The 13,436-nt window shown below is 42.3% G+C and overlaps 1 protein-coding gene across 1 annotated transcript in view; it reads left to right on the forward strand.

Annotated features, from left to right (window-relative positions):
• The window catches only part of LOC147024694 (ubiquitin carboxyl-terminal hydrolase 25-like), a 102,036-nt gene extending 88,740 nt beyond the window's left edge, over positions 1–13,296 (forward strand). The window contains exons 22-26 of the mRNA XM_085884844.1: positions 975–1,053; positions 4,278–4,357; positions 8,435–8,558; positions 9,159–9,633; positions 12,541–13,296. Of these exons, the coding sequence (XP_085740970.1) occupies positions 975–1,053; positions 4,278–4,357; positions 8,435–8,558; positions 9,159–9,633; positions 12,541–12,773 (991 nt within the window). The 3' untranslated portion in view covers positions 12,774–13,296. The remainder of the gene's footprint in view (positions 1–974; positions 1,054–4,277; positions 4,358–8,434; positions 8,559–9,158; positions 9,634–12,540) is intronic.
• Positions 13,297–13,436: the final 140 nt, after the last annotated feature.

The following is a 13,436-nucleotide window of genomic DNA, read 5'->3' on the forward strand; positions in this document are numbered from 1 at the left end:
ACTGTTTATTGATTATGATAGTAAAAAATATTATCTTGTATCTAACCGGACAGATTTTTGAATTTCCGTCCCGTTTGGCCGCCACGTAACCTGGAAGATGGTCAAAAATACCTCCTGGTACAAAGAAAATTTTTCCTTCCGATCTTGATGAAATTTGGTATGTGGGTAGAGGTCGATGAGTGATACTCAACGACATATTTTTCCCGTATTCGAGGTCAAGGTCACGAGGTCACGAAAGTTGTGAAAGTTGCCATTTTCAAAACCTAATTTGTCATTTTAGGAGATATCTGGCAACGGTTCATCGATTATGATAGTAAAAAACATTATAGAGATGACCATCACCCCCACACGGGGGTAATTTTTTTATTTCATTTTTTCACCTGATGGGTTACTGCACAAGCTCATTGGTTAAATTACCTAACATTGAAGCAGTTCTAAAATCCATGAATACCTTCATTGCAAAATATCCCTCGGTGGAACCGTATGGTTTCCAAGTTATTTCCCTGTGTAACTACAAACGTTCTCAATATCAAGGATGTGTACATGAATATAATTATTTTCAGTACATTTAATCCTCATGCTGGTACGAACCTGGTACATCACAGATGCTTGAGTTTCACAGTGTGTGGACAAATGGTAAAGACACTGGACTGGCGTACTAGATGCTGTGGGTCGAGCCATTGCTGAATAAGGCATCAGTATTGAGTCTTGATATTCTTTGCTTCTTGAAACCAAGTGAGTTTTCGGAGCTGGCTCATTGTCTAGATTGTCTGCAAGAACCCAGATGGCTCATTCATTATTTAAGAGGGGTATAATACTCACCCTGCCTGATCTAGTCTACTTTGGTGCCAGTTCTATGAGGGCAACATCGGATGCGGACTAAAATGTAACCGATGAAAGGTCAGCACCATACAAAATCTCCTTAAGAAAATGGAAAACAAAACAAAATTGTGATGTAATATATGGATGTACAGGTGCGTGCAGGTGATGCGGGTAGCTCAGGCTCGGCTCAAGGAGATCAGACCTGAAGACATGGACCTGGATGAATACCAAGTGAGAATCAAACTTGCAATTGTTTTTCTATAACATTCCAGCCAATAATTTTCCAGAATGTTTGCTGTGCCGATTAGGGTACTGTGCTGATGGGCATACTGAAAGGAAATATTATTTACAGTATTGTGATAACTTGGGTCTTTTAAAAAGTGCTTATTTATTTAATTTTGGGCTGCGATGTTTCTGCATTTTTTTAAGGTTGTTACCTCTGCCACCGAAGGTGGGTGGAGGTTCTGTTGTCACTCCTGTCGTCTGTTTGTTTGTCTTCTGTCTGTCTATTTTTGTCTGTGCACAGAATATCTCATAAAGTTGTGGATGGATTCAGATAAAATTTGATGGAAGGTTGGGTATGACAAGGCCAAAATGATTAAAATTTGAAGATCCTGATCCAGATCCTATAATTTTCAAGTGATTCTTCACCATTGAGGGGTAGGGCCAAAAACGATATGTAGCATATTTCAAAAAGTTGTGGACGGATTCAGATGAAACTTTGTGGACAGGTTGTGTGTGTAACGAGGAAGATTTGAATTCAATTTTGGTGAAGATCTGAATCCAGATACGAGAAATTATTAACCCCCCCCCTCATCCCCCCACCCCCCACTGGACTTGGTCTGAAATGGGGGCTTGTGGATATGGTTTCGATTTTTGTGTCCGTGCGTGCGTGTGTGTATCCGCAACCATATTTCAGACATATATGGACCAATTTTATTCGTACTCAGCACAGACAACACGTAATGATATGAATATACCTTATACACATCATTTTGTTTTACAATGCGATAAAAGATGGCTGACTGGCGGCCATTTTACTTGTGAAAAAACACGTTGAAACACGTCCTCAATCACTTCTCAGACGTGCATTAACCAGTCTTGTTCAAACTTGGTACACCAGTATTGAACACGTCCTCAATCACTTCTCAGACATGCATTCACTGATCTTGTTCAAACGTGGTGCACAAATAAAGAATGACAGCTTACATATATATGCACACCATTTTCTTTTGAGATCAGGTCCAAGATGGCTGACTGGCAGCCATTTTAGTTGTAAAAAAAAACCTGATGTTTAATACGTCCTCAACCGTTACTTGGACCTGCATTTATGGATGTTGTTCAAACTTGGCACACAGATAAATAATGATGGCTTACATATGCACATCATTTTTTTTTTTTTTTTTTAAGAGATCAGATCCAAGATGGCTGAATGGCAGCCATTTTATTACTTAAATATGTCCCCAACCATTTCTCGGACATGCATGGTCCGATTTTGTTCAAACTTGGCACAAGCACAGTACATGATGGCATACATAAGCACCACACTTTATTTCGCAATCTGATTAAAGATGGCCGACTGGTAGACTGGCAGCCATTTTAGTTTGATGGCCGAAGGCCCCGGATGTTTGAAGTCCACACTGTTAAGGAAGAGGGAGGGGAGGAGGTTTTGGGTGCATGGGAAGGGGAGGGGAGTGTAGGATGAGGGAGGAGGGGAGGGAGGTAATGAGAGTTCTTCAAAAAGTGTGGGGGATTGCAGAAGAGCTTGGGGAGAGGGCTGAAGGAGGGGGAGGAGGAGGAGGAGGAGGAGGAGGAGGAGAAAAGGCTCGGTGGTGATGGGTTGGGTTGAGGTCCAGTGGGGAGTAATAAGAGAGGGTGCAGAGGGCAGTTGAAGATTGGAGGAAGTGGAGTCATGAGATGGAAGAGAGGAGGTGGGGGAAGGAGGCACTTATGTGGATGTGAGGGGGGGGAGACAAATTTGGGAAGGGGGGAGTGAGGGGAAGATTGGAGGCAGAAGGGTGAGAGAGGAGAGTTTTTGAGGGAGAAGTGTGAGGGGGGAGTTTTTGAGAAAGGTGAGAGGGAAACTTGGAGGGGAAGAGTGTGAAGGTTGCTTTGAGAGGGAGGGGAGACGATGAGAGTAGGCCCAGCCAAGGTGCAGGAGGGCGATGGGAGACATGGGTAGAGGGGAAGGATGAGACTTGGTAGAGATAGAGGTATGTTGAAGAAGGGAGTGGGCAGGTGGAGGTACAATATTTCAGGGGTTGGGAGGAGGGGGAAGTGTGCAGAGAGGAAGGAAGGAGCATGTTTGTGGTGATGAGTGTACTCATTATGAGTGTGAGATATCTGTTAGTTTAGAATGGGGCCCAGAGATATTAGAACATCACACACTTTGGGACAACATAGGAGGAGCTGATACTGAAGCAGAAGACAGTGAAGAGGTGCCAAGAGCAGAGGGCAGATGAGGGGTAAGGTTGGATGGGTAAGGGGGGGTGGATAACAGGTGAGGGGTTAAGAGGAGGTAGATTTAAGGAGGTGGGGTGAATTGACACTGAAGTTGTAAAAAAAAAAAAAAGAAAGACGATTGATGGAACATGAAAAAAAGGACGTCTTTTTTACTTGTTTAATTTTTCTCAGTGATTCTTTGTCATTGAGAGGTATATAGGGCCAAAATGATATATAGCAAGATATTTCAAAAAGTTGTGGACGAGTTATGACAAAACTAGTTTGGTGAGGTAACCAGAACAAGCCAATTTGATTTTGGTTCAGGTGTGGATCCAGATCCGGCCTATCAGTGGGATACAAAACGTAAATTGTTCAGCCTGCAGAGGTATGCACTCTACCGGGTGCCATTCTAGTTGATGGTTTTTTTATTGGCTAAATGTGTAAATGTCAGGCTCATGGAAGACCTTATAATATTTGAATATACCTTTTAACAATGTTTTTTTTGTTTCATCCAAACTTTAAACCTTTTGCCACTGCACATTCTCGTTCCAAGACGACTGCATTTCATGAAAGGAAGACACGTCTCGTCATCAAATTGATGTTAGTTTTTTTATCGTAGAGGGTTGGCCGAGTGTTTGGTGCTTAACTCTGAAAACATGGGTTTATGATGCTGGGATCCCAGGTTCAAATCCCTTTTAGTGTTTGATTGTCTTCTCACATCCTTGCAATACATGAAAATATGCACTCATATCTCCTGTTGACCTTATTGTGCATATCCCATACGTACAAGCTCATTAACGGTGTTCTCCACTATTTAAGGCCCTGAGCAATAACCTGGAAAGCAGCAAGGAAAATGGGTCACATTTATATTAATTTTGATGTGCCAAATGCTGTTGTCATTTGAAAGTTGTATAACTGCAGTTTAATAATGAGAAATAGCTTCTCCAATGATAGACATATCAAAGGCGATATGAATCTAATGCTGTGTTAAACATCGTATGTCGTGTGTCCAGCGCTGGCTCAGTGCATATGCATCGTTTCGGAAGGCGGCAGCTTTTCTGCACTCTGGTCTTGTACTTTTCTTGCAGAAACGGTATGGGTATTTTGTGTCTTTGTCATCGTGTCTGAATCTTTACATACATTTCACGTGATTTATTTACTTATCCACATTTTAACTCGCATCTCGGTCATACCATGTCAACGCAACTCTCTTAAGGTTCACCCGATGTTAATAGAAAATCTTTAACATCCCTTCATATGTAAAATAAACCTACAAAATATTTTCGCCCCAAACTCCAACGTGGTAATGTGGCTTGGTGTTAGGGCCACATAAATATGGAATGACTCTCCTGCCCACTTTTTGCACTCGTGAATTGCATCTCTGTTTTATTAATATCTAGGGAGACTCATATCTTTCCAATGGACAAAATAAATTAAACTGAAACCTGAACCCCAGGTGTTTTTACCCAATCTTTTAGAATCTGCCTGCAAAAATAGTAACTTTTGCCATTTTCAAGTTGTAGTTCATCATCTCAAAATAGACATGTTTTATATTATTGGATTCCAGTAATCTGGGGGTTCACCCCTTGCCTCCATAAATGGTTCGAAGAATTCCATATAATAGATTAATAACATTTTCGTATAGGTATATTACAATCATATAGTTTATATATTCATGGCTGGCATCAAAAGATGGATCTGCAAGAAAAAATGCCTAAAAATACACCCTCATTAGTGAAGATCGTTGACTGCGTGGGCAACTACCTTGTGCATTTAAACTCTCACGAAAGATATACATTTATCTGATCTTCATCAGTTGTTTCAGTTCCTTCTGCATCAGATGATTTTTGAATCACAAGTACGTCATAAATTTGAAACGTGATGGTAGAATATTAGAGTCCAATAAACGCTGAAACAGAAGAAAGAAACTTACAAAAAGTGGCAAAAGAATAAAGACCTTCAAGATAAAGAAGATCATAAACATTTCAAGAAGAAATTGAAGAAGGAAATGATGATAGCAAAGAACAAATTGTATGAAGAATGAGGGGAAAAGCTTAACCCAATCAGAGTGAAGAATAACGTTTTCAAAATAGCCAGGCAGATGGTAAAGTAGAGAGAAGATATGTGGTTGAAGTTCATGGTTTGAAAACCAAAAACGGACATTGTCTCCTGGAAAAAAAAGATTATATTGATACGGAATGCAAAAGCTATTTTTGAGAAGCTCTTGAATGAAGAGAACTTGACTGTCAGTTCCTCCAGTGAAATGTAGTATTGTTGCGAATCTGGAAGCCATGATCACAAAACATACAGGTCCTATAGAACAGTTATATTGGTAATTATGTGTTGTTTAGTTAGGGTTCCCGTCCCTCGTTTAATGGGGAAATAAATGTACATGCGCTGTGAGTTACTTTGATAGTCAGGGTTTTCTTTTATTTTTAAATCCTCAAAACTACAACCAATGCCAGCATCACCCTCACCTTCACCTCGCTTCCTCACACCAACGCCATGGTGGGCGGAGTTCAAGGAGGAGCCTCGCGTCGGCCCGTGACCAATCAGTGTGCTACTACGAGTGAGGTGGCCTCCGCTTGGTGAGAAAGGCGGTCCACGTGAGGTCACCACGCCGCCGGGCCAATCGACGGACTTGCCACTCGTTTTGGCCAATGACAGGGCGACGAGCGATTCTGTGCGCCAAAACCATCCAGCGAGGGAGAGCGGGGAGGGGGGAAGCGCCCCCTTCCCCCCTGGACAGGGTGAATAAATTTGCGGCGCGATCAGACCAAAAAAGAGCTTGAGAGATCCTTCCTGCACAAGAACCGCAAGGGTTGCGCACCGTGTCTCTGTTGGTGAACAAGGAGAGAGAAACGGGTGACACGAGTGGAGATCGCGTTCGCCTCACACGCGAAAGGTCTGAGTCCCACCAGCTCGAAGACCACACGAGGTGGATAGGTCCGAGTGCAGGCTCTGGTCTTCAGCTCGCCTTTCCCTCAGAGCTGGAGGCCTCAATAAAGGCTGTGGCCACCGGTTGTGTGTGTGTGTGTGTGTGTGTGTGTGTGTGTGTGTGTGTGTGTGTGTGTGTGTGTGTGTGTGTGTGTGTGTGTGTGTGTGTGTGTGTGTGTGTGTGTGTGCGCGCGCGCGCACGCGCCGCCAGTCTATTAAGTAAAACTGCATAAGTGCTTGTACATAAATTGCTATTCTTTCTATATTCGGTTAACTCTGCCTTCTTGCGTGCTCCCCTGCCCCATTATAAATAAATACATTTGTTAAATGTATCAGTTCGTTGCTGTGTTTCTTTCATTGGCTCTGCGTGACGCGTGTTGATGAATTATAAAGGCTGTTGCCGCGGTAAATGTTCATTCGGACCGACGGAACTTCGGCAACCGTCCGCTCGGGTTGCGCACGGGTCGGGCACGCTAACGGCTCGACTCGTACGAGGGCCGTCGAGGGTGAATTTCCCCGGTAGTTTGGACGATGTGGGTATTTAGGTAAATTGAAATTGGCAATCGACCCTACCCCACGTGGTCAACCTATTGGCGATCTTCGGTCCGATAAGGGACCCGTCGGCTCCGGAGTTGTCCGGACCTATAAATTCCGGGTGTTCGGTGGAGTCGACTCTGCAGGTCCATCTTGCGATCGTTCTCGTCGCTGATACCCGGTCTGCAACAGTATCCTTCTCACTCCCAGTGTGCTGCTGCACTGCATCCTCTTGGGCCACAGCACAGCAGATAAGCCGCTCATGCATTTCAGGATCACTCAGGTGTCATCCAGGTCAGCTTTGTGCTTCAAGGGGTCAAACCCATGCCCATGTTCTACCACATCAAGCTGCTGTCTCACTGTGCCAATGCTCAGAACCAGCCTGATGTGTGATGTATATCTCTGGCTTGGTCTTCTCCGCTGTGGCCGGCTCTTGATAACCAAATGGTCACCAAGTCAACCAGACAGCTCAATGGCATGGTTTATCCTATCCAATCACAGCATCCTCCAAGCCATTGCATCATCATTTTGGCCACTTGATCAGTCATCTCTATCATTGTAGACATGCCCAATAGACATGCACACGAGACCACAAAGCAGCACTCAAGTTAGGATACCATTTTTATCATTAACCTCTGCCATCGAAGATGGATGGAGGTTACTGTTTTCACCCCTATCTGTTTGTTTGTGAACAGTATTATGGAAAAACTCCTGGACGGATTTCGATGAAACTTGGTGGGGGGATTAGGTATGGTCCAAGGATCATGCCATTAGATTTTGGACTTGGTCCAAAAAAAAAATTTTTTTTTCAAAAAAATTTCAATTTTATTTGAAAAATATTTGAATTTTTTTTGCATTTCTACATGTTTTAAGTGATTTCCACCCCCCCCCCCCAAAAAAAATTGTCAGAGAAAACAAAAAATGTTGCAACTTTTTTTTCAAAAAAATTTCGATTTTACTTTTTGGGCATTTCTACATGCGCGTCGATCTAGTTTAGTTTATTCAATCGTGGTTCAGTAGAGTATGATCCGTTTTGACCTACAATTAATAGGATATCGGGTTCACTTAAGTGACCCAGCAGTATTGGCGGCGGAGGTTTTGCACTCTCCCGAGTGCTCCCCCTCTAGTTATTTTTGTTCTTGTAGATGCAGCTTTTGATCCCAGCCATGCATTTTAAAATTATTTGATTTATCATGCTTGCTGGAGCTACAAGTATACCAAAATCTTGTACATCTCCAGTATGGAATTCCTTTGACTACTTTTGTAGGTGTTGAGAAAACCCTCAATTCCCCAAAAAAATCAAATAACGTAGAATATGATCTTTGTTTTGTGATGTTTGTAACTTGAAAATTGCAAAATGTACTCTGTACTTGAAGGCAGATTCTGTAAACTTGGTTCAAAGTTATTCAGGATTCAAAATTTGAGCTTGCTATCTTGATACAGTGGGAAAATATGACCCTCCCAAAAAGTCAATAAAACATGAATTCCATCTATTAGCTCAAAAAACGGTAATGGAACCCTGTTTTAAAGGAGCTGCTATAATGACCAAATCACTTGGAAATGAGCTGAAATTCAACATCGTGTAAGATTGTCTCCTGGGGGCCATAAGGTGTGTTGGCATGGAATGGCCTAGCTTGTTTTCCCGTACAATGAAAAGAAAGGTGTTTTTAACATATGACCTCTCTTCTTATATGCTTAGGTATGAGAGTGCTCTTCCCTGCCTGCTCCATGCTTATCGACTGAATCGCCACCTCACGCTGACTGGGCCAAACTGCTCCCTTTCTCATTCATTTATTTCGCGCCTCCGTCGCCTTTGTTTAATGGTAACCTTCCAATATTCTTGTCTTGTTTATTAAGTCTTATTTTTTTTTTTTGTTTCCCTTTATTTCTTGTCAGCTTATGTCCCAGAACGATAGGTGTTTGAAATGGAGAGCCTTTATTTTATTTCACAACACCATCAATGTTGAACAGATATGGATATCCACATTAAAGACAGCATACCACATGTGTAAGGAAGTGGGCAATACACGTGGGCAAACCATCAATGGCTTTTCTGGTCGTATCTGGTCAGGTGTTATGGGAGGCCATTCGTTATTTCCATGCTCTCCTATTGACCTGCTATCGAGTTTCATAAGCACACTACAAGCGTGGTGACTTTCTGTTTTTTCGATACCGTCTGTTTTTTGCTTTCCAAACTATGGGAAGTATTTTTAGTTAGGCAACCATGTATTTGAAAAATTTGTCTCTCTCTTCTGCATCACTTGCCTTAAACAAAGGCCTTGCTTTCCTTTTCACCATTTCAAGTCTCCCTCGTTAAATTAATTTTATCGTCAACCTGCTTTCCTTCTTTGCTGTGTTTCTCATAAACTTCGTTTTTGTATCGATCCTCCAGCCTCTCACTCTACTTTTCTTGTCCTTTGCAGAGGTTCAGTTCTGCAGTGTGGCATCAGTTTTCTGAAGCAAGTACAAGAATCAATGTGGAGCTGCCCCTCACCTCTTCAAATTGCTGTTCTGAAAATGAGCCGGAGAGCCATTTGGATAGTCACTCGAATGATTGCTTGGCCAGCAAGAGTACAACACCGGATTCATGTTTAGACATCAGCAGAACCAAACAAACCATGAGCCATCCCATCCATCCAAACCATGAATGTAAGAGCAAGTGTGTTGGGCAACGAAGATGTAACAGTACCAGGCAATGTCATCGTCCAAAAGGTGTCCTTGACATCTGGGGTTCATGTCTGGTGGCTGGTGTTCGCTTGCTTTTGGCATCACACACTCTGGACACTAATACAAGTGGAGACAGCAATGATTCTGTGGACATTGATAGCATTTATGACAGGCGTGCGGCAGAGGCAATCCGAAGAGAATGGTGTCTGCAGCTGGAGACAGAGCTGGAAGGTGTGTATCAAGATGAATATTGTGTTCGTAAGATATATTTTCATTTTTCTCTTTTAAATAATTATGCTATTTCTCTTTTTGTTCCCTGTTGGTATATACACGTGGAAAAACGTGAGGCATGCCAACAAAATAGTACTGTTTGTGACAAACTTTGACTGTTTTTGCAAAAAAAACATTGAATCAAAGTTAAATTTTCTTCAAACATAAATGAAAGAACCCTTCTTGCACAAGCTGTGTTTTCCATCCATTCATCACTCGACCAAGATAATTTTGCACACCCAGCACTTACAGCACTATAAGGGTGCTGTGCTGTATCACGTGATTGGGTTTTCGTATATCATGCCTCGCCCGCTAGGGGTGGCAGGAATGTACGTCCGGACGCGCAATAAAGCGGAGTTGATGCTGGCACGCTTGCTTCTCGTGTTCCACTGCACCTCGTACACTCTAGGTGCAACTTGCAAGAACACTTTGACATAGTCAAGGTTTATAAAAGGTAACTATATCGTTGCTTACTACCATTGGCAGACTTTGTCAAGCACAAATATGGCAGATTATTGGGATGAACAATGCTGGCATGTCCGGCAGTGAAACTGGATGTCATTTTGGCTTCCATCAGACTGTAATCAGCAGATTGGTCCACATACATCAACAAACTAATGATGCTAAAGAGAGTCATCACTCTGGACTACCCACGGTGACCTCTAACAGATGAATTCAGCTCTCATTGGGCTTTCCAAATGTATTCATTTTGCTTCAAACACCGTGTTGTGGCATGAAATGAATCGCCTTTGGAGGTGATCCATGAAAACTATCGAGAACTGGCTTCATGCTGCAGGTTGCAAACCCAGCTAACTGATAAGACACCCTTTTCTCACCACAGAACACAAAGCAGCCCACTTGGCATGGTGTTGGGCATGTGAACACTTGAATCTCACATAATGGAGGAAGATCAATTGTTCTGACTCAAAGCACCTGCTCTCTACGGGAGCCGTCAAGGGGGTCATGCTATTATATTTATGCCTATTTTACTCCAAGGGGTCCCAGGATTACACACCCAAAAAATGGTTGCGATCGGTTCAGCCATTTTTGCGGTACCTGGGAACACAGACAGACAAACGGTGAAATATAGTAAGATGGTCAGTTTCTCCTGCATGGGATTGATGGTAGAATTCTGGTTTGTCAGGAACCTAACACAACCTGTATAACCAAGAACATTGTGGAGTCCATCACATTTGGTGGCAGATTCGTTGTGATGTGGGACTGCCTGTTAAGGCGCTGTCACACCTTGACGATTTAGCCAGCGTATGCCGACTTATGAAAATTTTTTCTAAAACGCTGGCACGCGTCGAATACGTAATGAGTAAGTTTTGTATACGTTAAGAGCACGCTGAAAAACACTGCCATACGTCGTAGTACACTGGCTTTAATCGTACTTTGTGGTTGTCCTCAAATTTTTGCATGCTTGAAATTTTACGACGTATGCCGGCGTATGACTCACACGTTCTGCATAACGCTGGCAATAAGTTGTAGGCACGTTACGCGATCGTTGACACACATTACTTATAAGTTACTCATAAGTCGAAACGTGTCAAGGTAATGGTTAGCGTCAGTGTTCCAGACTCCCTGGTTTTTTTTTTTATTATTATTATTTTTTCCCCTTCGGTATGACTGTGATGTTGACACTTCAATTTCTAGTGCGGTTATAATATAATATAATTAAAAGGCTGCCGCTCAACGACTTAAATCATAACCGCACTAGAAATCGAAGTGTCAACATGACCGTCATACCGAAGAAAAAAAGTTATTTTGCAGACGTTATTGAAATGCAGTTATTCTGCTTTTCAACAGAAAAAAGCCCACCACGCTAACCATTAAGCCAACACCATCATATATGTTTCTTTCTTGCATATCTATCAGAGTAAAATAAGCAATTTGGTGTCTGCCTGTCTGTCTGACCATGGTACATTTGCTCATTACTTATCCAATCTCAACCAAACCTTTTGACCTCAACAATAATAGTCTTCTTGCTTGTGACAAACTCTACCATGTGGTGAAGGTCGGTTTAAAATTGTGACCTGTAGGTAATAAACATTTAAAAAACAGGACCACTGGACTTGTAGCTTTTCTGGGCCCTGGCCTAATGTTGTAACCCAAATTTGGTAGCATTATGACTGGTGGATCTGGAGAAGAAGATTTTTGAAGAAATTTACCAAGTTGGCCCATTTTGACCTGCTTAAAGTCATGTGACCGGAACGAGGTTTGCAATTCCTGTTACCAGTTACGCGAGGAACGTTGCTGCCAAATTTCAGCCGAATCGGTCCAGCGGTTTGGCCGGAGAAGTCGAAAAAGGAGACAGACGGATGGATGGTCGGACGGGACGGTTCGCGATGACAATGCCGTATCTGGAATTTCTAGATAAGCTAAAAAACAAACAGACAGACAAACCGAATTACGCATGCAACCAACCAATATACTTGAAAAATATTCGATTTTCACAAGCACTAAACAGACAGATGGGTGAAAACATATCCTCCATCCACCTTCGGTGGTGGAGGTAATGATTTCATTCTACATACTTCACTCACCCAATAACATTGACCTTTTGAGCTTGTAACCGAAATATAGAAGAATTCCTTCTTGGCAATATTGGATGGTATCCACCTTTGGAAATTCTTTAGAGTGGTACTTATGATAGATCGGGTGACTGTCGCTTAAACATCAGATTCAGAGGAATGATCGGAAGATCATGAGTACCAGAGTTTAACTGACCATAAACCTCACAGCCTATACTTAACTCTCCTGGCTGTTACCACGTTACAGTAAATGCCTCGTCATTAAGAAGACACAGAACTTGTTCACTTGCCCTCATTTTATGCTTTCCTTCATTTTTGTTTTTTTAAATCACAGCTTCAGACCAGCAGAGTCTGAGTGAATTCTTGTCATACTTACTTGACTGCGCACCTGAGACTGAGGAGGATTTGGAACTCGGCACCACAAGAGCTGGGGAAGACGGAGAAGCAGTGAACGGAGTGTGGAGCCTCTTTCGCCCACCACCCCTCACCCGACCTAACTTGCCACATAAGCTTGCTGAACGCCTTGCCAGTGCAATGGCAAGACCTATCGTGGATCCTGAATTTTGATTTATTTTGCTCTTTATTCTTGTGTTTACTTTGTAAGGATGATGACCGGCTTTTCAATACCAGGAGAAAAGCGGTCAAACATTAAAAAGAAAGTTCATGTTATCAAAAAAAATGTGTAATTAAATGTGTGTTGTCAAGCCTAAATAAATCTGCACTGATACAGGAGGGGGGCGGAGGAGGAGGAGGAGGAAGAGAAAACGACAGAAATGAGATGGAGAAATGGCTCATTTGATGAAATGGCAGACAGTTGGACAAGCCAGAGATGCTGGGCTTTGCTGTACCAAAGAGGATCATGGCCCATGTTGCTGAGGCCTTGCTTTTACCTGCAGCTGGTATTTTATTGAACTTGTAGTTAAATTCACTGGAGCTACTCAGACAAATTGATCAACAGCACATTTTATTGCCTTTCTTTTAATAACTTTTTGGCTGGAGTTCTACCACGTTTATATATGGTTTGTATGCACTATCACAAATAAAATCACCACAGGTGTTTTTAGGCAGGTTTGACCTGTCATTGTATGCAGTTGCCTTCAATTGCCATTTTATTTAAATGGATGAGGTTTTATGAAGGAATTGTCAAGTGATTTTATTATGATTATTTTTTTGGAAGACTCGCTTTTGAAACATATTGAGCCATTCCTGACTTGGTCTTTTCCAAGAGCT

Source organism: Eptatretus burgeri, chromosome 6 (genome assembly GCF_056783735.1).
Source record: "Eptatretus burgeri isolate ZD-2024b chromosome 6, Ebu_testis_v1, whole genome shotgun sequence".
Taxonomy (NCBI): domain Eukaryota; kingdom Metazoa; phylum Chordata; class Myxini; order Myxiniformes; family Myxinidae; genus Eptatretus; species Eptatretus burgeri.